This window comes from Tympanuchus pallidicinctus, unplaced genomic scaffold (genome assembly GCF_026119805.1).
Source record: "Tympanuchus pallidicinctus isolate F22 unplaced genomic scaffold, pur_lepc_1.0 scaffold20, whole genome shotgun sequence".
NCBI lineage: Eukaryota > Metazoa > Chordata > Aves > Galliformes > Phasianidae > Tympanuchus > Tympanuchus pallidicinctus.
Window position 1 is genome coordinate 7,052,306 of NW_026294722.1, and position 21,916 is coordinate 7,074,221.

At 37.8% G+C, this 21,916-nt stretch overlaps 2 protein-coding genes across 5 annotated transcripts in view; both read left to right on the forward strand.

Moving 5' to 3' along the window:
* Positions 1-500: 500 nt before the first annotated feature.
* Positions 501-1,634, forward strand: PPP1R3D (protein phosphatase 1 regulatory subunit 3D). Its single transcript, XM_052683453.1, has one exon. The coding sequence runs from the start codon at positions 502-504 to the stop codon at positions 1,411-1,413; it is 912 nt and encodes a 303-aa protein (XP_052539413.1). The 5' UTR covers position 501; the 3' UTR covers positions 1,414-1,634.
* A 117-nt stretch (positions 1,635-1,751) lies between these two features.
* Positions 1,752-21,916, forward strand: part of SYCP2 (synaptonemal complex protein 2) — a 33,453-nt gene continuing 13,288 nt past the window's right edge. For 2 of the 4 annotated variants that reach the window (XM_052683441.1, XM_052683442.1), the window contains exons 1-16: positions 11,145-11,289; positions 11,826-11,850; positions 12,836-12,921; positions 13,757-13,845; positions 14,353-14,387; positions 15,005-15,147; positions 15,228-15,280; positions 16,135-16,180; positions 16,396-16,491; positions 17,004-17,064; positions 17,564-17,712; positions 18,324-18,398; positions 18,697-18,846; positions 19,762-19,861; positions 21,364-21,482; positions 21,794-21,889. In XM_052683441.1, coding sequence (XP_052539401.1) covers positions 11,185-11,289; positions 11,826-11,850; positions 12,836-12,921; positions 13,757-13,845; positions 14,353-14,387; positions 15,005-15,147; positions 15,228-15,280; positions 16,135-16,180; positions 16,396-16,491; positions 17,004-17,064; positions 17,564-17,712; positions 18,324-18,398; positions 18,697-18,846; positions 19,762-19,861; positions 21,364-21,482; positions 21,794-21,889 — 1,428 coding nt within the window. In that variant the 5' untranslated portion in view covers positions 11,145-11,184. Of the gene's footprint in view, positions 8,961-9,677; positions 9,718-10,395; positions 10,540-10,732; positions 10,862-11,144; positions 11,290-11,825; positions 11,851-12,835; positions 12,922-13,756; positions 13,846-14,352; positions 14,388-15,004; positions 15,148-15,227; positions 15,281-16,134; positions 16,181-16,395; positions 16,492-17,003; positions 17,065-17,563; positions 17,713-18,323; positions 18,399-18,696; positions 18,847-19,761; positions 19,862-21,363; positions 21,483-21,793; positions 21,890-21,916 lie in introns of those variants that run through there. The other 2 variants (XM_052683443.1, XM_052683440.1) reach the window with 2 other exon arrangements.

Here is a 21,916-nt window from a genome sequence, read left to right on the forward strand (position 1 = left end):
GCCTGGGCTCGGTCAGCCCCTGCGAGGACAGCCTGCAGACCCGGCTGGCGGCGTGTAGTGCTCCGGGGTGCTTCGGGGTGCACCGCTGCAGCCCTCACGCGCCCCGCGACCTCAGTGACAGCCTGGAGTCCTTCGGCGCCCAACACGACAGCCTCCAGTCCGTCCCCAGCCTGCGCGAGAGTCTACGGTCCTCCAGCATCGCGGGTGACAGTCTTGAATCTCTTTCCAGCCTGAGCAACGGGTCCACCAGCCTCGAGTTCACCAGCCACTGAGCCTGCCTTCAGCTTCTCCATACAACGCTCTGGGCTCTGCTTTGCCCCCAGCTGCTGTGAGAGCTGCCAGTTTTCTGCATTTCCTCGCAGAAGGATATGTTATTCCAGCTTACTCTTCTATATCCAGGGCAGTAACCTCAAATCCTCGCTGTCCGTGGCTCTTTCCCAGTTTACATCAGAGAGGCAGTGCTCCCAGCAGTGTAAACGTCAGCGCTGCCATCAGTGAAGAATGGAGGTGCGCGGTCCTCGGAGGAATCGCAGATACCTGTCTGATCTCTATGAGAACATGCTGCGGGCTCAAGACACAGCAGGACGAGGACAGGAGCAGCCCTCAGTGGTACATCCGAGCAGCAGCCCATGTCTTGTGAGCCGTGCCCCAGTCAAGGTGGCGGCCCAGCCTCATCAGCCGCAGAGCAGCACTTCCAGCAGCTGTGATCCAGCACTGCGGCCTATCATCCGCCGCCGAGCAAGGTCTTTGCCTACAACACCTGAAAGAAGGAAGCGAGTGCAGTGTCAAGCTCCTGTGTGCCAGAGTCGCATGAACAAGGTGAGATTTGCTGATGCTCTGGGCTTGGAGCTGACTGAAGTCAAAGTCTTCCAGAAAGGGGAGGATCCTTCAATTCCCCTACATGTCCTTTCCAGGCTCTCCATAAATTCAGACCTCTGGTACAGCAACTTGGAGTTTACCATGCAGTGCTTAGTCCCTGATTTCCAGCAGCCTGCAGACTGCATGGATTTCTCTACCCGACTTCAGGAGCAACAGGTGTGTCTTGAACGAGTGAGCAGTTCAGATCTGGGGGTCAGTGGCACCATCCAAGTTTGCAACATTGCTTTTGAGAAGCAAGTATCTGTGCGATACACCTTCAACCAGTGGAAAAGTCTCCATGAAGTATGTGCTCATTGGCACAGTAGCATCTCTGAGAAAAACGAGCAGGATCAAGTTGATGTTTTCACATTTTTTCTCCCTGTGCCTTCTTTCCTCCTTCAGCTGTGCTCTGTAGTCCAGTTTGCAGCAAGATATCAAGTCAATGGGCAGGAATATTGGGATAACAACAAAGGCAAAAACTACAGCCTCACTTGCCGGACTCACCCCCTCAAGATGCCTAGAGAATGCGAGGAGAGCTGGATCCACTTCATCTGAATGAAGGAAAGTGGATGCAGGACAGCTTTGCAGTAGTCTCAGCAGCCCTTTCTTGTGTGGCATTGCTCTGTGCTCCTTTTTGAAGCCTACCAAACCTGGCAGAGTTTCACAGCAGGCAGGTAGCCAACGAACCGGACGTACTGTTCTAAACCTCTGAAAGTATTAAGGGCCAAAATGTGTAGAGCTACATCTGCTGAAAGCCTGGGTGGTTTCTTGTAATGTATGAATCAAGGCGGAATGGTTCAAAGGGATTCTCTCAGGCTATTTAGAAGAGATCAAGAGAAGACACTTTATGTTGCTAGCAATATTCTAGATCGCATAGAGTATTTCTAACAGATCTATTTTACTATTTTGTACTGTCTGTTTTTTAAATGGGCAGTGCAGCTTTATTGTTTTCATTTCTAATTTTGTTTGTATTATCACACCAACTCTGGGCACTGTTCCAATTACAATTTGCATGGCAGACACTGTAGGGAAGCACTTACATATATATATTATATATATATATAAAATATATATATACATTTATTTTTTTTTTAAGACTGTTACTGTGCTGAGTATTTCCATTAGTTTTGGGGTTGGAAAGTAAAGAAATGTTATGAGCAAAACTTGCATGAAAATTTCCAATCAGCCCGTTTCCCTTATTATTATTATTATTATTATTATTATTATTATTATTTTAAGTGCCTTATCTCCACTGTTTGCAGTAGGCAGGAGGAGTGATTGTTACCAGAGTGTATGAAGGTACTTTGCTTCGTGGGGAAGCTCTCATCTTGTTCACCTGATCAACCAGTAGGTTTTTCCTCCAGGTGGTTGTACAGGAGTTGTCCTTCTGCAGCTGCATTCACTAAGGAAAACCAGAGAAATTTTGCACTCAAATTACACTTATGCTCTTACACTCGTACTTGAAATAGGTAAACTTGCAAATCAAGCAGATGTGAGAAAGGAAAGAAAAGACAGTACATTGAGCTTGTAACAGAGCCTTGCAGTAGAATCCTTGGACTCTGAATCCTGGCTCTCTGTTTCTCAGCATCTCACTGCCTTTGCAGTAATACTTTTTGAATGCTCTGCTCAGCTACTTTTTTTTATAAACCAATTGATCTCTAAGACTGCATCCTTTGCAACGCAAAAGAGGAACCTCAAAGCAAAATAATGCTTCTAATAGTAAATTAGTATTAAAATGTGTCCTCAAATTATCTTCTACAGCAGGGAAAGCATAGCAACATAAGTACTGCATACCCAATGCTTCTTGCTCTGCGACTTTTGTTCTGAGGATTTAGTATGGTTTGAGGTAGGCAACAGGCTTGGTGACAGGCTTCAGTCTAGTAAGTAAAAGATTGTCTGTTTATTTGTTTGGTTTTTTCCCATATATTCAACACTTGCATGCAAAATTTATGACAAACTTTCAAAGCTGTCTGGGTGGAATTATTAGAGCTGCTTTTTTGAAAGAACCATGCTATAAAAATCAAGCCATGTATTCAGACATCTAACTTTAGATTTCTGCTTATTCATCAAAATCGCAAGTGATTTTTAAAACCACAGTTGTAATTAACTCATGGTTGAGTATGTGCTAATGCAAAAGGTCCAACAAGTAATTCTGGAAGTGTAGAAACACCAAGAAAATTCAAGTGTTTGGCAACTTAATGTTACTAGTTGGGCTATTTATCAATGCCAGGATTTGAAGTGAACAGGCTTCCCAGTTGGGTAGTCTTTATCTTTCAAAGGAACGACTGATGAATGATGGTTTTTTGACCTGCTTAGCACCTCTTTCATAGTACAGTGAAAACTCAGTTGTATTGGAAACCGCTGGGAACTGACTGTGTTGTCATACTGGAGAACTCACCCAGTTAATGTGCACTTACACATCCTCCATTTTGTTCTTTGTTTTGAATTGCATGCTTATAATTTCTTCCATAGCAATCCAGTGCATACTGCTTTCAGTTAGAGTTTTCTTTAAGAAAAAAAAAAACAAGCAAACTAAAAAAAAACAGGCAAACCATTTGTTTTCATTCTATAATTTGGCCATTTCTGTTAGCGACTGCTGCTTAAATGCAATTTTGATGTCTTTCCTAAGTAAATGAAATGTCCACAGATGACAGATGTCATTTATAAAGCTTACATAGCTGTCCAGTGTAACAGCAGAAATGCAAGATGTACTTTGGCTTGTTTTCAGCAGGACACTTGTCAGTAGTTGAATTCAGCTGGGGCTGGCGGGGTTTTCCTGTGAAAGCCAACTTCTAAGTATTACTCTTCCTGTAAGCCTACCTACCTTTGGTAATTAATTTTGGTTTTTAACTTGTATGTATTTTGATCAATTACCAGTGGTTATCTGTGGGTAGGGAACAGTAAAAATAATCATTTCTTTATTAACTTTTTGCATAAAAGAGCTTTCGTTTTCTATTTAACAGAAAATGAATTTAATTTTATATTGGAGCACAGTGAGATCAAAAGTTCAAGTTGAAATTGTTTTGAATGAGTAACACAACTGCTCCATTAGGAAATTTCATATCTGTTAAGTCTTCATAGCCATTAAGACAGGCAGAACACTTCTGAGATTAGGGTGAGGCTGGAGATTTATAGCTATACTGATTAAAAAGACTGTGTGCTTTCAGTCCACCTGCATTACTTTCCGTATCTCAGTTAAAGAGGTAACTGTTGAACAATTGAGCTGCAGCTCTTTTGTCACAGGGGAAGTTGAACTGAAACTCTGCTCTTCCTCATAGGCCAAAAAAAAAAAAAAAGAGAGAGAGAGATGGAGCAAAGCAAGAAGGGGCAGTTCTTGACTCATGCACTCTTTTTTTTGGGGGGGGGAGGGGGGGCTCTGTATGGCTAAATGACATATGATGGTGTATGACATAACACATCTGAAGTAATCAACCCAGATGTTCTCTATACTCAGTAGCGATGTTGCTGTACTTTGCAAGCTGCCTGTAGTGTGACTGACTGTGTCAGCTGCTGCAGGATGAGTTTTGCTGCAAAGAAACTCTCAGTGCTGTTGCAGATTGTGCCAAATGTCAGGTAGGGTAAAACACACCTTGAGTAACTGCAGAAGAATCTTTCTTGGCATGAACTGAACCTTACTTTGGTGACACTTGCTTACTTAAGTAATATCATTAAAGTTTATTGCTTGTTGTTGAACTCCATAGAAGTGGAGTTTTACATATTAGCAAAGTAAAAAGCAAACATAGGCACATGCACACACAAACATGCACAGAAGAACCTGTGCTGAATAAAAGGCACTATTTTAAAGTATTATTCCTTTCCCCCCCCCTCCAATTACTGTTTTTTTTTCCTGAGCAAAAACACTGAACTGTCTCTCAGCACATTGTTAACTTCCTTCTCTTCTGAGACTGCTATTTCATACTGTTTTACAATGGGTGTTGCTGGAGCCCAATGTGATACTTGGCTCACTGGTGCTAATATGCTGTTGCTGTGTTCTGAAAGAGAAACATTCATGCTTGCAAATGTCAAAATTTCCTTGTTACTGCAAGGAGCAAGAGATTATAGAGAGACAGTTTAAAGTCACTACATCAGAGAAGTGAGAACTGAATATCTCAGCAAAGTGAGTTTGGTTTGCATTGTGTTCCTTCTGTAGCCTCTCAGGGTATTTGCATGTACAAAATTTTGAATATTCACGTGTTATCCCAAGTTTGCCTTTTATCTCTGCATGTCTGTCACTGCTGTAGAAGAATGGACAGCAGCTGTTACTAAACCAGTTGCCTGGCTTTGCTGACTGAGTTGAGCATGCCTACATTAGGAAGGAACTGGGAGGGATCACTAGATTCCTTCAGTACATAAAAAACATTTTTCTTTAGGGTGCTCCTAAGCTGTTAAATATTCACACAGGTACTGAGTCATGACAGATGAAATCTGTACTAGTTTTTTTCCTGTCATGTTCTGTAGTGAACATCAGAAGGATTCTAGTTGACAACAACAAAAGGATTAAGCCATTAAGTAGTGGTGGTAGCATGCACCTATCATGAAGGCAGACTTATGACCACTTAAATTCTCAGGACAACTTCACTGCCTGCACTGTGTTCAAACTGAGCACTTCCCTTATAATGAGGATTTTGTAAAACTGAATTCTTCACAAGAGTTATTGCCATGTAATGCACTTTCAAAACTTGTCTATTTTAGTCATAGAATGTCCAGTAATCCACAGTTTCAAAGTCCTTTTGAGTATGTTTTTGTAAACAAACATGGAATCCATGTAAATGAGAAGGTTGCCTTTCCTGATTGTCATGTCAAGAAAAAAAGTACATTACACAGTATGTCAATGAAGTACATCTGCTTGACAAAATGTCATTTTGTTTTACTGAGGAGTTGTAAAGTGTTTATTTCCTTTAAGAACAGTAAGAAAACTGACTATTTTAATAGGAGAGGTTGCAATAAAGCTTTTCACGGTTTTGTGTTGTCTTTGTGAATGGTACTCCTGTTAACAGTTAAGAAAGCTCTTTAGCTAACGTAGTACTGAGTTGTCACTTACAGAGCAACATCCTCAGTTTAGGAAGTAAGTTGGATTCAACAGTTGCTGAAAATTGACCAAACAGCACTTGAAAAGATTACAGTGTTTATATAGCTTCAAAAATGACTTTACTGCTATTTCTTACATGGAATTTCACCTTAGTTCTGTGCAGGATTAAGATCTAATGTTGGAGAAAGGCATGTTGTCAGTTACTCTGATATGATTCTACTATTGTTTTGAGGGAAAGAAAAAGTGGTTCTCTTCTAAGCCCTTCCAGAATTGCACTAGATGGTCTTAACTGAGTCTGAGATTCACAGTTGCATTGTTTTTCCCTGCGTGTCTTTTTTCCATTTTTATTGCTACATTTTCTCCTCTCGGACCATGTGCTTTTCTCTTGGAAGTTTCATAAAAATGTGTATACAGAGGGTAAGAGTGTCCATCTCTACAGTAACTATTTATCCACTATGTGAAAGCATCTCCCTCTGTGCCAAGCATTTAACCCACACAGTTCAAGATGTGAATTATGTTACCAAGGTTCTTTCTAAAGCGAATCAGAAAAGTTTAATTAGAAGACATAATTGGTAATATGCTTTTAGTAATTACTTTTTAATCAGGACTAACAGCTTTAACATTACAGTGCCAAAGTTGCCTGGGGGAAAAGATGGCTATCGCAAATCACATTAAATAGGTGGAAATGTCTGTATCATGCTGAGTTGTTTAAGAATTTCAGTATCACTTTTTATTTTGAAGTATAGAGGTTGCGTTATAAATAATGCATACAGATGCACAAAGGAGTATGCTTCTAGACATACGTGCTCTTATAATGTCTTTGTGACTCCTCTTTTCCTGCGCTACAGACATCAAGCAGAACTCACAATACTGCCTTCATCCTTGTCATTGTACTCGTTAGAAAAGAGTACTAAGCACCACCTGAGGATGCTATCAGAGTGCAGACTGACCTGAGAGCAGTAAAGGAGAGTGGTCTTTCACTTTTAACACGTCACTGGAAAACGATGTGGAGTTACTTGAGCTTGTGGTTGTGTGTGCATGCATGTGCATCAATGCCACAATTTAAGAGTATTCAATGGTTAGATATTACAATCCCTTTACTTCATCAGAGATCTTGACATCTGAATACCCAGCAATATAAATGTCAATAATATTTGTTCAGCTGATTTTTCAATACTTTGACTGGACTTTTCCTGTGAACGCCCAGCGAGATTTGTCTTACAGGCAGTGTTATTTTTAATATAGGTTTTATTTTTATATTTAGTCACAAATTAATAGTGAATCTGAATGTATCCTATTAAAAATCCAGCTTCTAGTAATAGCAATATAATAATGGTCTGTTGTGAGCATAGCACTTAACAGCTCAATGCTCGTCAGTGCTCTGTGTATTACTTGTGTGTACTTTTCAGCACTGTCTCATGAAGACACAGAATGGCAACTCTAAACGTTTATTCATTTGCCAACATGGGTCTAATGTTAGTACTGACTTCTTTCCTGATTTGGTCTTCTCCTTATGATCTCAGATCTGCAACTATTTCAGCTGACACTTGATATTAAAACTGGTTGGCATAAATGCTCTGACCCTTCTCAGCTCTATACGCAACAGTACCTGTGCCAAACACTGATTTTATTGACTACAGTGTTTTCCAGGACCTCTAATTTTCTAAGACCCTGTTCTGAACACACTTCTGCTTCCATTTTGTCCATTCTTTTTTAAGTGTAGGTGCCATATATCATGGAGCATAGGTGGCCAAACTGATCCCTTTGAAGGGAACTATCAGCAGAAGGGCCAGTGAACTCACTGAACTGGGAGACATATTTTAGCAATTATCTGTGGCTTCAGCAAGGAAAGAAACATCTTTTCTAAAAGGCCTGGGGAGATAGAGAAACTAAGAAATATTTCCCAAAACGCTGTTGAAGTCCTCGCAGCTGTTTGTGCTGAGGAGGATTGAAGGCTTTCATTGCTCGCTCCGGTCCGTGTCACGCAAAACTCCATGCAAATTCTACTGCTGACCTTTCTCGTGCCAAGCAAAACTGTTATGTATGCCGAGAGAGAACGTGATCGCAGCGAATGCCGCAGTTAATGCTCAGCGCCCATTAGCCCGGCGCTGGCCGCGCTCCGACCTCATACCGCTTGTCATTTGCTTGAATTGCAGTGACATCTGGTGGCACGCTGAGCGCTTTCTGTACAGCTGTTCTGCCATTTATAGCTCCCATTTGCTTTCTTTCCCTTTTTAGAAAACCGGTGGGATGAGTATTTTATTTACACGGTGCAGGTTTGCCTGCTGTGACGCGCGGTTTTCCCACACGGTGCGATGCGGGATCAGCACAGCCCCGTGTCGGTCACAGGTCTGTAATTCTGTACTGTGCTCTGACGGTAATGAAAATGTTTTTTAATTAAGCGCTGTAATGCATTACATCGGTTTACCGAACTCCATCGTGCTGGCTCGTTTGAATTACACCCTGACATCGTTGTTCTAAACGAGGGACGGCGGAACATTAGAGGTGCTCGCAGCTTTGTAAGGCGAGGCGTGACCGCGCGCAATGCACGGCTTCCCTCGGACGGCGCAGCCCTGCCCACACGCACGTCTCCCGCCGGCCGATGCACTCAAAGCCCGGCGCGAGCCGCACCTTCGCGTCAGCGCTCTCCGCCAGCCGGCAGCCAACGAGCGCCGCCCAGCGGAAACCGCGCCTGTCCAAAGAAGGCGGAAGAGTCTTTCACAGTAAGAGGAATCCGCCTCCCGCTCACATCTCCGACGGCGATTGGCTGCACGGGTCCACGATCTCGGGCGGTGATTGGGTGGGAATCAGTAGGTCTGGGTGTGATTGGCCGGCGGGAAGTGGCGGTTTTTTTCTCTCGCTGGCGGTGAGGTGAGAGCCGCCATGTTGGAGGTTTTGCTGCTCCTTGGTGGCGCTGCGGGACGTTCTTTTCTCAGTAACGAGGCCCTGGGGACGTGCCAGTAACTGCGGGTGTTCAGGTGGTGGAGGTGTCCGTTGTACGTCGGGAAAGAAGCATCTGGAATGGTGGTTATATCGAATTCTCTGGCTAGACAGGAGATGAGAGAATTGTGAGGTGATAATAAAGATCTCAGTGTAGGCAGTTCCATTTGTGTACTGGAAAACTTAAAAATAAATCACCCTGGGTTTGTTATTTCTGTGTTACTCAGGAGTACAAAAATGGCTGTTGGGTGCCCCCAGTCGATTCTTATGTAGAAGTTGTTTTCTGTTTTTAATTGCTGTTTTCCCATGTCTAGTTCCATGTGATTTCTGGAGTGGGGAGGCCAAAGCACTCTGGGTACATCAGTAGAGACATGTTAACATTCACAGCATGGGGATGTTTTGCTCTGGGTTAAATCCAATGCAATTACTTTTGTCTGCTCTTGAGTTTTAAGCTAATGTTTTCAGAAATCTATAACTTAAAAATCTTGGAGCTATTAGGCATCTCAGTGCTCACTATTTTCCGTATAATTAGGACTCTTCACTACGTGCATTACTGTATCTTTCTTAAATAATCTCATTTTCCATTTTATAATGAGGCCTTTCTATAGTCTTGCTGTTGGCTTGCATATGCTGAACAATCTATGCTGGCAGGACAGCCTGCTATTTTCTGCTCTTCCTAGCTCAAGTGTATTGAGAATCCACTGCAGAACTCCTATTCCGATTTTGTCAAAGTTAATCATTGAAACTGGTATTATAACTAACCAATTACACACTGTTTGCAAAATCTATTGGAAGTTTGTATCAGTGAACTGTGTTTCACTCAAGTGATAATTGTTCCCTTCTCATGTAGCTCATCAGTTGCCAAAATGGCAGCCAGGAGGGAGATGCAGGTATGTGCCTATGGACTGGAATATGGTGTGGATTGTTTTAATTACTAACTTTAAGGGCCTCTACCGGTGTTTAACTAGAAGTACAATTAGTAGTACCACAAACAATGTGTTCAGAAGAAATTTTCCATTGCTATATGTTACTTTTAAGCAGCTGGTTAGAAACTGAGAAGAACAGAAAGGTGTTATTGATACAAATAAGTAATATGCATTTGATGTACTTAATGTGGTTGGGATGGTACTCAAGACTGAAATGTTTAAACCTACCTTTAATCTAGTTTTAGAAAGAATAGAGAGGCATAATAATAAAGGAAGTTATACATATGTTGATAGCTTTTAAAGTCAGTAATATGTAATTTAAAAATGCAGTATTAAGTGCCAAGGAGAGGGTAAGAACACAGTAAGTACTTATGGAAGTGCTTACTGGTGATACAAGGAAAGAAAAAAGCATCCAGTTAAGGAAAACTGGCAAACTGTTAGAAGGTGGGTAAGTATTTGTGTGATTAATGCATTAGATATGGTGCTCTGTACCTCAGAACCTTTTTATGTTTAATGGTTTTGTGATTCAGTATATTTGCTGAGAATCTAACAGATGACAACATAAAAATAAATATTAAGCATTATAAAATCGGAATCAGTCTTAAGACAGAAATGTATCACTGTGTGCTTCTTTTATTCTAGCAGTTTGAAAAGCTAATTGATGAAGTTACAAGGAAAAAAAATTTTGAATTATTAGAACAATACCTGGAAAGAGAAGATTGTGAAAATATCTCTTACAAATGCAGCAAACAGTTCGTCAGCAAGTTAGACAAGCTTCTGTGTCAGGTGATCTCATTGTTACATCAGAATAATTCGTGCTCGTCTGAAAAGTACTTTTTTCATTTGTACCAGCAGTTGATTTGGAAAACTGAAATAAAATTTAAGACTCTCAGTTCTTGAGAATACAGAGACGTGCTTAATTAAATGTAAGATTTTCTGGGAGTATGAACTGAAGCCGGTGTTACAATGTTGATTTCAGGAACTTGACAAACAAGAAATCAAAAGTGTTTCAACTTTGCTAACTTCTCTTTGGAAGTGTGGGGAAAAAATCAGCATAGCAGGCGACAATGGACTCCCAGCAATGATAAAATATGGCCTTGTTGGAAAGATAAGTATAACCATAAAGCATGTGGGAAAAGATATGAGTGAAGAATATGTGAATAATGCTTCAGCACTGAACAACTTAGTATTCAGTTTAGTCTTTGATTGCCTTTTGAGTTAAGGATTTCTTACTATTTCACAACAAGCATTACTCCGACTAAAGTGTTTTAGCTTACGCAACCAGGTTTGCACTGAAATGTGCTCAGGAAGCTGGTAATGTTTTTGCTGTTGTTTTAATCTTTGTACAGTCAGTGTAGTTTTTCTGAAGTATAATACAGTCTTGTTCTTTTTTGTGCTTTTAATGTAAGTTTGCTTTTATTTTTCTCTTACATGGTTAATTGGTATGAAAAGTTAAAAGGAATTTTGATTCTCAGAGGAAATGAAAAGAACAAAATCATTACAAATCTGGCTGAAGATTTCTTCAATGTACTACTGGTAAAAAAAATATGTTGATGATTAAATATATTGTTTGTGAAAAGAGTTGTTAGTACGTTGGCAACAAAAAGGCTTTCAAGCATTTTTCTATTTAGTATCCCTCTAATGCTAATGTTACAATGATTTCTGAGACAGATTATAAGTGTCTTCAGACAGTTTGTCTGCATTCATGCTTGTTAGCATCATTAAAAAAAAAAATTCAGTGAACAAAAATATCACGTCTCTGTTTTGATTTTTATTACCCAAGTTAGTTGTATGCTAATCCCTTGTCCAAGGGCCCACAGTTTGTAAGATCTGGGAGTTTTTAATAAAAAATGTATACATAAAAAAGTTGTAGGAAGCAATTTGAATACATTTACTAAAATATTTGAGGATACTAGACTTAACATTAGTAAATGTCTACTGTGTTCCTCATTAACGATTTGAGGGTGAAATAATTGTAAAGTCTTAAATGCTTTTTATTTGCCAGCTTTGGGTACGTTATCTAGATTTTATGCTGTAATACTTACAGTACCTTCTTTTTTTTTTTATTGTAGATTGTATATGACAGCATACCTGAAGGTGGGCTTAAAGGAATTCTGTTCTAGATATCATAGTTAAAATCTCTTTCAGAGCTCTTCAGAAGTTGTCAATGTTAAAACAATTATTTGTGGAACCATTTGAACACAAGGTGGTTCTGAGAGCAGTTCTGTGTGAATAATAAGGATAGTATAAAATTTTGTGATTAATGTGAATAAACAGATCTGTGTTCTGCACCCAGCAAACATCGAGGACTTGTCCTCAAGAGGGCTGTGCTGTGCGCTTTACTTGTGCTCGTGAGAAAGGCAGCTTGATTGTGAATTGCATTTTTATGTGGAAAAAAAGCCTGAATGACAGTTGTAATCTTTTATTGTTTAAGGTTTGTGTATTGACAAGTTTTCTTTGTAACTTGATAATATTGGCAACAAAAGCAAGAAAGTTTCTTCTTCTCAGTGATGGCAACTAAGAGGTTTTCATTAAGAGGGCAGTGTTACCTAACAACTGCCACAGCTCCACATAGCATAGTTGTTCTTCTCTTTGGATGACTATTGTGAATATCACGCTGTTCTTACCTTTCACTAAAGTAGCACAAATGGTAGAAAGTACAGAGTATTTTGCTGTCACTGTCAAAATCTCAAAGGGCCCATTTTCCTTGTTTTTGGGAATCCAATCCCAGAGCTCTCAGAAGTGACACGTGCAACTGATTGGAATATATTTTAAAAATTAATGATCTTCTTGTACAAGGGATTTCCACAGTTAGAATGTGGTAGACAGGAATAGAAACATCATACAGATTTTTATGATATTTTCTGTAAATGGAACTACTACTCTGTACTGCATTTTGACTACAAGATGCTTATTTTTAAATACCAGTAATTCTGTATAGAAAAGAAGGCATGCTGTGTTTTTGAATTTTTAGTGCTAATTCTGAATTAGCACTATGTTTACACCTGCAAATAAAAGTCTTTTCCCAAATGCTGGAATTTTTGCTGATTTTTAATGTTTTTTTTTTCCCTCTGGTTATTAGGTAAAATGGAAATGCTAGAAAACTTTGTTTTGAGAACTTGTACCATCATAACTGATGTAAGAATTAATATTTATGTCCAACAAGAGGTAAACACTTTTTTTTTTTTTTTTAAGCAGCTTTTTTCTCATTGGTATTTAGATATAATTTGCAAAGATAAGTGTACAAATGCCACAAACAGGTAATGTTGTGGTATAGTATAGTAGCATCTGAAGGACAAGTTACTATTTCTCTGGGGATGCTGGTTGGCATTTGTGCTACTAACCGTTCATTTTTGCTTTGGGCAGTAAATTGGAAAACAGTGGTAGGATGATGCTGTTGAGAAAGCTATATAACAGCATAGGAGATAAAATGCTTTATTACAGTTGCTAGAAATTCTTTAGATATTTGCAGGAGATCACAGAATCACAGAATTGTGGGGGTTGGAAGGGGCCTCTAGATGTCTACACTTTCAGTATACTCCAAATTTCTCCTATTTAATTTACTAACATGATGTTTTCAAGGTTTTCCTTTCTCTTTAAAGAAAAGAGTTTTGGGTTTTATGTTTCTTTGTTGTGTTTTATTGTGTTTGATTTTGGCTTTTTTCTTTTTTCTTTTTTTTCCCCTCCCCTGTAATCTTCTCTAAAGGCTACATCTCCAAAGCAAGGGTGTTTGCATGCAAATTTGAGGTATAATTTAGCTTAGCAATTAGCTTCAGATAGCAGTCTCTCTCTGACAGTTTTTTGCTGTATTTACACCTGGAAATAAGAAACATAAATACCATTTAAGGCCAAACAATTATTTTCTTGTTTTTCAATTACTTAAGCATGTTATTTTGATCAGTGGTACAGAATATATTGATTAGATCCTGAATGCAGGTGCAGAATAACTTAAACTTCAGTAACTTACTTTATGTTTAATTTGAATCCTTTTTTTCCCACTCAGGTAGTAAGAAAACTTAATTTAATGCTTGACAGCATGCCTCGAGATGCCAGGAAAAAGATATTTTCTACAGAGGAGATGTTGCTTGTCATGTAAATGATCTTCAATATTTTTTTAAATCATTAAATTATTTGCATATCTGTAAAGGTATTTTCCTACTAAGACTTTTTATAAGGCATGCTAATCCATGTCTAACTCATTTTTGCATTTTGCATTTGCTGTTATGTTGCCTGTGGTAGTGTCAGTGGCAGATATTCTCACCAGCTATTCCCCCTCATGTAATCCTTGCTGTTTTTAAACAGTTACATTCATAGTCAATTATAGGACTGGGTGAATCCCTCACTGGAAGGGCAGACATTTGCATGTTTGGAAAACTTTTCATAGCGTTAAAAAAAAAGACGTGTACCTGGTGGCTCAATTCCCCAGTATTGCTTTCAGATGTATGTATGCTCTTTGCAAATGAAAGACCTGCCCCTCTGGAGTCTTCATAATTGGATGGAATCAGATTTTCATCTCATATGTTGGAAAGTTGTAATTAAGTAAACTTCTGTGCTTTGTTTTGCTGTCATAATTTGATGAAACACTGCTTACTTTTTCAGGAGTGACATGGGTAGGAGAATTTTGGATGCTGGAGGTGAGCATGGCTAACAAACATTTTATTATTGATATTAAAAATTACATGTAGTCCCATTTAAAAATCCAGAGAATACCTTAAAAGCTGCAGAACATTGCAGTAATAGTCCTCTGAAGAATAAAATATTGCAAGAGTACTCTGCCTGCAAACAGGAATGTCTCAGATGTATGCAGGATCAGACTAACCTTGTGAACTTGTTGGTCCTCTTCTCTTGCAAGTGAATTTTAAAACAACAGCAGATCAGAAAGTAGTAAGTCTCTGAGGACAGTGAACTGTTTACCACATTTAAGATTAGTCTAATTTTTGCCAAGGGTCACTTTGGTTTCTCTCTGATTCAAGCAAAAGCTGAACATTTCCTATCTTTGCTTATATGTGTTGCATTGCTTTGACCTTCCTTGAGAGTTTAGTTGAAGTCTCATTTTTGAATCATCATTTTGTTCAGTCATCCTTATTCCCTTAATTCTGTATTTCCTTTATGGATTACATACTTGGGTATAATGTGATATGCAGTATGAAAAGTTTGACACTGCTGGTAATAGGTTCTTACATAATTATTACTTTTTAAAATCAGTAGTATTCTTAAAACTACTATTCCTGTCAAATGTATTGTGCTGTAGACTATGACCTGCAAGTAGCCATCACAGAAGCTTTGTGCAGAATGATACCAGAGAAACAAAGAAGAGAACTGGCATGCCAATGGTTTTCCATGGAGTTTGTGTCCAATGCATTTAAAGGAATTAAAGATTCAGAGTTTGAAACAGTAAGTCATATTAAGAATATTTCCATCGCGATAGATTTTCATTTTTTACTTTCTACATGGAAATCTTTCTGTTTTAATAGGATTGCAGAAAATTTCTTAACCAGGTGAATGGCATGCTTGGAGATAAAAGAAGGTAAAATGTTTTTGTTTTTAAAGCTAGTATGTTTTTGGCACAGAAACTGCTTTTGGTGGACTCAACACAGCAATACAAGCAAATAAGACTAGTCTTACTGTGGTGCAAAGGCAAGGAAGTGTGCAGAATTCAGTAAAAATTCTTTTAAAACGTTAAATAATAAAGAAGTGCTGTCTTTTGGCATGTTACCATAGATATTATCTTCTCTATCAAATGCTAATTTTATGTAATTCCTATACTTGGGGAAAAAAAAAAAAAAGTAACAAATTGAAGAAACTGTTCTTTAAGTAAAGGGCATTCATTTGAAAAGATTTTTAAGCAGTAAAAAATCCATGCTTTGTTAATTTGTTAATTCATTAAATGTATCATCTAATAATAGTTAGCAATCTATTGATGTATATATTCCTTTGATTTGGGATGTTTGTGCTGAGCTAATGATCAGTGAAGATATCTGTTAGAGAAATAGAACGTTTAAAAAGGAGAAAGTACAAACTCTTTTTCCTATCTATATGATCACATCTTCTGTATATTTTATGTCATGATGGCATAGAAGATATTGTCTACTATCCCTATAGCAGCTCCATGTTCAGTTTTGAATACCTATTATAAGACCATTTCTAAAATATCAGTAAATATGAACACAGAAAGGAGATCTGAGAGCACTCTTTGCTCGTTGGGGATTCACATTATCTCCTTTGGGGAAGAAGTGCCAGGAAGTGACTGCTCCTTTCAATCCTGCAATTCCAAAGTCTGTAAAGCACATAAATTTTGTGCTGAAAACAATACAGTTGCTGTGCTCAGATATGCCAAATTTACAGTGTTTCAGTTTTTGACAAAATATCCTTTTCTTACAGGGTTTTTACATATCCGTGTTTATCAGCAGCTCTTGATAAATATGAGGTAAATTGCAGGCTAAATCATATATCCACAGATTTTTATTTGTGCAGGTGAGGTATTTCTTTGCCTTTTAGTTCAGAAAGCAGGGTTTAAATAAAATTATTTGTCAGGCATATACAGAAGTATTTGAAGTTTGTCAACCTGTGACACAAAGCCTAATAGCTGGTATAAGCTCTCATTCTCAGCTCTTGCTCTTCTGTCTTAATTTTTCATTTCAGCTACAGCTCCCGTTGGATGAAAATCTTGAAGAATTTTGGATTGATTTCAATGTTGGCAGTAGAAGTGTATCTTTCTACGTGGCTGCTGATAATGCAGTAAGCTAAGTTTTGTCTGTCATATTGATCCTTTTGAAGAAATAGATGTGTGCTTTCTCAAGTATATCAAGTATGTTATATATGCATCTACAATGTGGAGACAAAAAAAATAGATTTGGTGCAGAAATAGGTAAATATTGCTGGTAGAGATTGGTGTTGCTATTCTTTTTTCATGCATGTAGATCAAAGAATTTCAGAGTAATGACTTTTTAATGCTGTTTGTGAACAATTCAGTATATAATTGCACCCGTGAACGAGAAACTGTTTACAAAATTGGAATCATAGAATCACATGGAAGTTGTAGGATTTGTAGGTAACTCAACTTTTTAGATGAGTATTTTTACCAAAGCTCTTCAGGGACATTTTCAGTTATAAATTAAGAATATATTCATTGTAATAAAGGCTGTTGACAATTGAAAACTTGTTTTCACTTGAATGCTTTCTAATCAGTGACGTTAATTTATCTCTAATATTATATCTATCTTTTCAAAATTGTGTATTTTTCACATGAGGATCAGCAATGGGAAACAGTCATCATACCAGAGGAAGAGGTAGACCTATACAACCTTGAAGGTATTGGCAGTAATGAATCTGATGTTTTGTTATGCCCTAGTGGGGATTTCCAAACTGATCAAAGCAAAGTTCACATCCAAAACAGTGTAGGTGCATTTGTTTTTATCAAACTGTACTGCACTCATGTTAGTAGTTTAAGCACGCAGGTGCAATTTAAATAATTTTAAAGTAATATCTTATTTCAATGCAAAATAAAACATCAGATGGTGACTTTTAATAATCTTCCTTTCAAATATCTTAGGTTAGTTTTGTAAAAACCTATAATTGGTCTGCAGCTATGATAGGTAACCTTCAGAGAAAATGCTACGGGTTAATATATAAATATTTTTACATGATTGAATCTTAAATTACTTCAGTAATAAAGTAGAATAAGTAGAATTAATTAAATGAAAGCTGCATTTCAATAGCTGAACTGATGCACACAGTTATCAACTATTTACTGCTTAAAGTGGCTACTTAAATGTAATAAAAAACATTCTGCAATTTTGCTTTTGTCCAGAGAAAGATTCAAAGAAATTATTAACAATAGATTTAAAAAGCCCAATGAATGTGGGAAATCAAGAAGGAAAGAAATTTTTTTTATACTTTGATTCTATCTTGGAAATCGAAGATGTAGCCAGAAAGATTTATGGGTTAAATAAATGTAAGGTAAGATACAAACACCTTTCATATGTTTTTTGATTCAGTTTGAAATGATGTGTTATTGCCATGTTATCATGACTGATTATTGTATTGATTTCTACTTAGGGAGTTTCTTTAGTCGCAGTGTTAGTAAGAATGTTGATTCTTTGGTAATGTGTTATTTTCAGTAAAGTTATGTAATAAATTTAAAAATAATTGTTACAAAACCAGACAGGCTGCAATGGGTTCACCTTTCTTTTTTTCTTATATGCAAAATCATGTAAATAATACTTATGACTTTGCAGTCACATGGGAAACAGACAGCAGTCTATCAGAATGTCTCATTCAGTTCAGTTTGCAGTATGCTTAGCCCTTCAGGAATTGACTCAGTCAAAAACTGTTTGCCAGACATCTTACTTCTTTACTGCTTGGTGCAAACTACTTTGCCCTGCACTCTTCCTAGTTGAGAAACTCAGTAGGACTGCAAAAGCTGTGAGCTTGCAGACTGTATTTTCCCCTCTAACCTGTGTAATTTCAGGCACTTCTGATCTCTGACTTAAGCATTTTCTTTTTTGTTTCTTGTTTAAAAATAAATGAGCAAAGTGTTTTCTTTACTTAGACAGTTTCTCCCTTTATAGGAATTCAGTAAGAAGCAGTCTATGTCAGTTGCTAAAACAACAGTGCATATCATCTTTGATGAAAGCGGATCACAGGTATGCTGAAATCACTGTTTTCTTGCTTTTTATAATGGTTAGTATGATTATCTAACTAATGGTGACTGACTGTAAAAACAAGGTGTTTTAAATGGCAGTGAACAAAGATAGCTGTACAACTTACAGTTTCTATACTAATTGGCTATTGAATGCAAAGAAGTTCATCTGAATGCGTGTGCATTTGTATGTACAAATATAACATGTTTCAGTATGTTGATTTATGTATATTTGTATATGTGTATATTTAGAATTTTATTAATTTCTGTATGTATGCATCTTCACACACATGCACGTATAGGTTCTGGTGCCAGAAAGTCAGTTGTCACCATGTTTGGAAGAAAAATCTGAAGATGCCAAATTCAGTAAGTCCAAAGCACAGCAACTTCCTGGAATTCAGAGATCTTTGAATAAAAACAACCAAGATAAATGCAAAGATGATTCCTGCAAGGTAAGTTGGAGTTCCTATGATCTTGCAGTAAGCTGTGTAAAACCTTCTTTGAAAAAGTTTGCCAGAATTTATTGATACTGTTTCAAAATACATAACAGAAAAGTAATGTTTGCATATTTTAAAAGACCATTGTTCTGATAGAATTCTAATTAGATAGAAATGATTTTAAAGCATGTTTAGATATCCTATGATATGCAGAAGTTCTGGAAACTTATTAATTATTAGCTATAATAATAGCTGTTAATTAGAGAGAAGTCCTTATAGGCTTGGTATTCACAGAGAACAAGATTTACGAAAAAGCTGAGGTGTGGCTGTCAGGATGTATCCTGTACCTTCATTAACCAAACCACAATCTGTTGGGACTGCTGCTAGTCATTGCTTATTCTCTGTTTAAACTGGGAGGAGCAGAATTGTGAAGCCTTTTGCCACACAATCACTCTACAGTCGTGAAATGGTAAATGCATTGTGGTTCTACCAGAGCTAACTGCAGATACCACAGGGATAGGAGAAAAAGATGAAGTAATGCTGTCGTTTCCTCACCATGCAGTAGTCATGCAGTGCATGTGTTGCTGGGAGTTGTTTTCAGTAAACCTGTTCCTGTGGAAACTCCTGAAAGTAATCTTAGTTCTTTTGATTGATAACAAAGGATGGAATTTGGCCTTGCTTTGTTGAGTTAAATTAGAAAAATAATAATGCTGCTCTCAATTAAAATCCAGAGTTAAATAATCCAAGTGTTATGGTAAACTTTCTCATGGTGAGAATTGCATGAAAATCAGTTGTTACACTGACGAGTACAGCAAGAGCAGCTGGTGTTTCAATAACAAAGTGTTAAAAGTCTCTTGGAAATAGGTTTCTAAAATCTTATGTTGTCACCCTTAAGACTGTATATAATCAAGTGTTTTTCCTTGCCTCAAGATCACCACGTCTTGTAAAAGGAAAGTGTCTGAAGCATCAGTGCTTATTCCTGCAACTGCAAGATTTTCCACACGGAGTCCACTGGTATTTCTTAGTACATGTAAGTTCGCAGGTACTTTCAGGGTAGAAATAAGCTGTAGTCTTTGAAGTTGCTAACTGTGAATAATATGGTACAGGAATGAACTGTAATCCATTGCAGGGCTGGAAAGGAGTAATGTGGGCTTCATAAAATCTCTCCAGCAGATGCTTTAAGCTTGAAATTTTTAAAGTAGGCCACCTGCTATACTGTTCCATAGACATGATGCAGACAGAATAACATTCCAAACAGCTACCCATTTCTTGTAATTACACTGACAGTAAGTTGTTTGTGCTGGGGCAAGCTAAGTCGTCTTGTGAGGTGAAGTAGTAAACAATAGAGTAGAACTAAAATATGGGAGGTTTTTTCTTGCTTTCCTTGTGACTGCCATTCACCATTGGTTTAAAGAATTCTTGGCAGTGCTTTTATGGCAGTCGAAGTGGGTAATCAAGTTTTTCCCATATGTCTATCCACCATCTGCATTTTACTGGGATGTTTTAGACAAAACAATTTGCAAGCCTGTGATGTTCATTGTGATGGTTTTGTAGAAACTGTTTCTTTGGGAGTCGATGATGTTTCTTGTGAATAAGGTGGAATCAAGGGCAGGTTTGAATTGCAGGTCTAGTGCTTCAGATGCTTACTTCAAAAGCTTTTTCTTATTAAAAAATATATATAAGGAGGATACTTTTCTTTGTCAGGAGACAAAGGAGTCATTGTTTCTTCCTAACGGCGCTACTGTAATACACTTAGCACTTTCTAAAAAGAAGTGACTTACAAGTCCAGTAGAGGCTGCAGATGAAACTAGTGGCCAAGCACGTGACTAATTTTCTGTTTTAATGGTCTCAAATGATCAATATACCTGTGTATATCCCTTTGTCATGCAATTAAAGAGTAACAGGCTAGAAATTAAAGGATTTTCAAATTAGGGTGGAACGGGACCAGAGGGAATGGTTTCAAGCTACGGCAGTGGAGTTTCAAACTGGACATGAGGAAGTATTACTTTTCAGAAACGGTGGTCAGGCACTTGGATGGACTGCCCAGGGAGGTGGTGGAGTCACCGACCCTGGGGGTGTTCAAGGAAAGACTGGATGTTGTGTTGAGAGACATGGTTTAGTGGGAGCTATTGGTAATAAGTGAACGGTTGGACTGGATGAGCTTTTAGGTCTTTTCCAACCTTGGTGATTCTATGATTCTAAGACAGAGATAAATTCTGTACTTTTTTTTAATTTGGAACTTACTACATTATCTATTCCAGTAAAATGTGTTTTAACTGTAAAATATCTTCATGCATGACTAAATGTTTTCTTCCGAAGCACGGATGTAAAACATTGCTTTCTTCCAGACATCCACTGTATATTGGCTCATTAACCTCTGTGTGACTTAACTGAAGTCAGTAGAATTATTAAAGGTGCATACTGAGTTTACATAAATGCTAGTCACTCTTTTAAAGTTTATGGAATAAGAGATCATGGGCAAAGCTCTTCATATTGGTCTAGAATTATAACACATCTCTCGTTTGCTTTCAGCCACTCCTTCTAAAGGACGATGCAAGTTACCTTTGAAAATGATGAGCTCTGTTGAAAGGTCTAACAGTAATGCAGTAAACGGAACCAGAACTAAAAATTTATATCAGGAGCTTACTGAAGTATGTATGTCATCTTTAGCTAAGTCTTTTACTTAGAATAGCACGTGTTCTACTTTGTTCCTAATTTGCACTTGGAAGAGCTAGCGTTCTGCAATCAGTGAATAACTTACAGAAAACAGAGTGGTTCTTGGGTCAGATTCAGGTCAAATTCCTGATTGCAGGATTCTGAGGCATTTTATATGGACATGCTTCAGAAAAAGACTTCATTGTATTGAATGTATCATTTAGAATACTTTGAGTGTTACTTAGTACTAAAATTTGTTTTGCTTTTATGGATTGTAATGGTCACTATTATTAATTGTACTTTCTAGAATGGGCAAAGATGTACATCAGATAATGAATTTTGTGAAACAGAGCAGAATACCAGGAAATCAAAAATCAGAGAAGAGGCAGAACTACCAGAAAAGGTATTGGAACCAGTACTTCAATGAAAA

Coding starts and splice junctions, on each gene's coding strand:
- PPP1R3D (XM_052683453.1), top strand. CDS start 502: ATGGAGGTGCGCGGTCCTCGGAGGAATCGCAGATACCTGTCTGATCTC.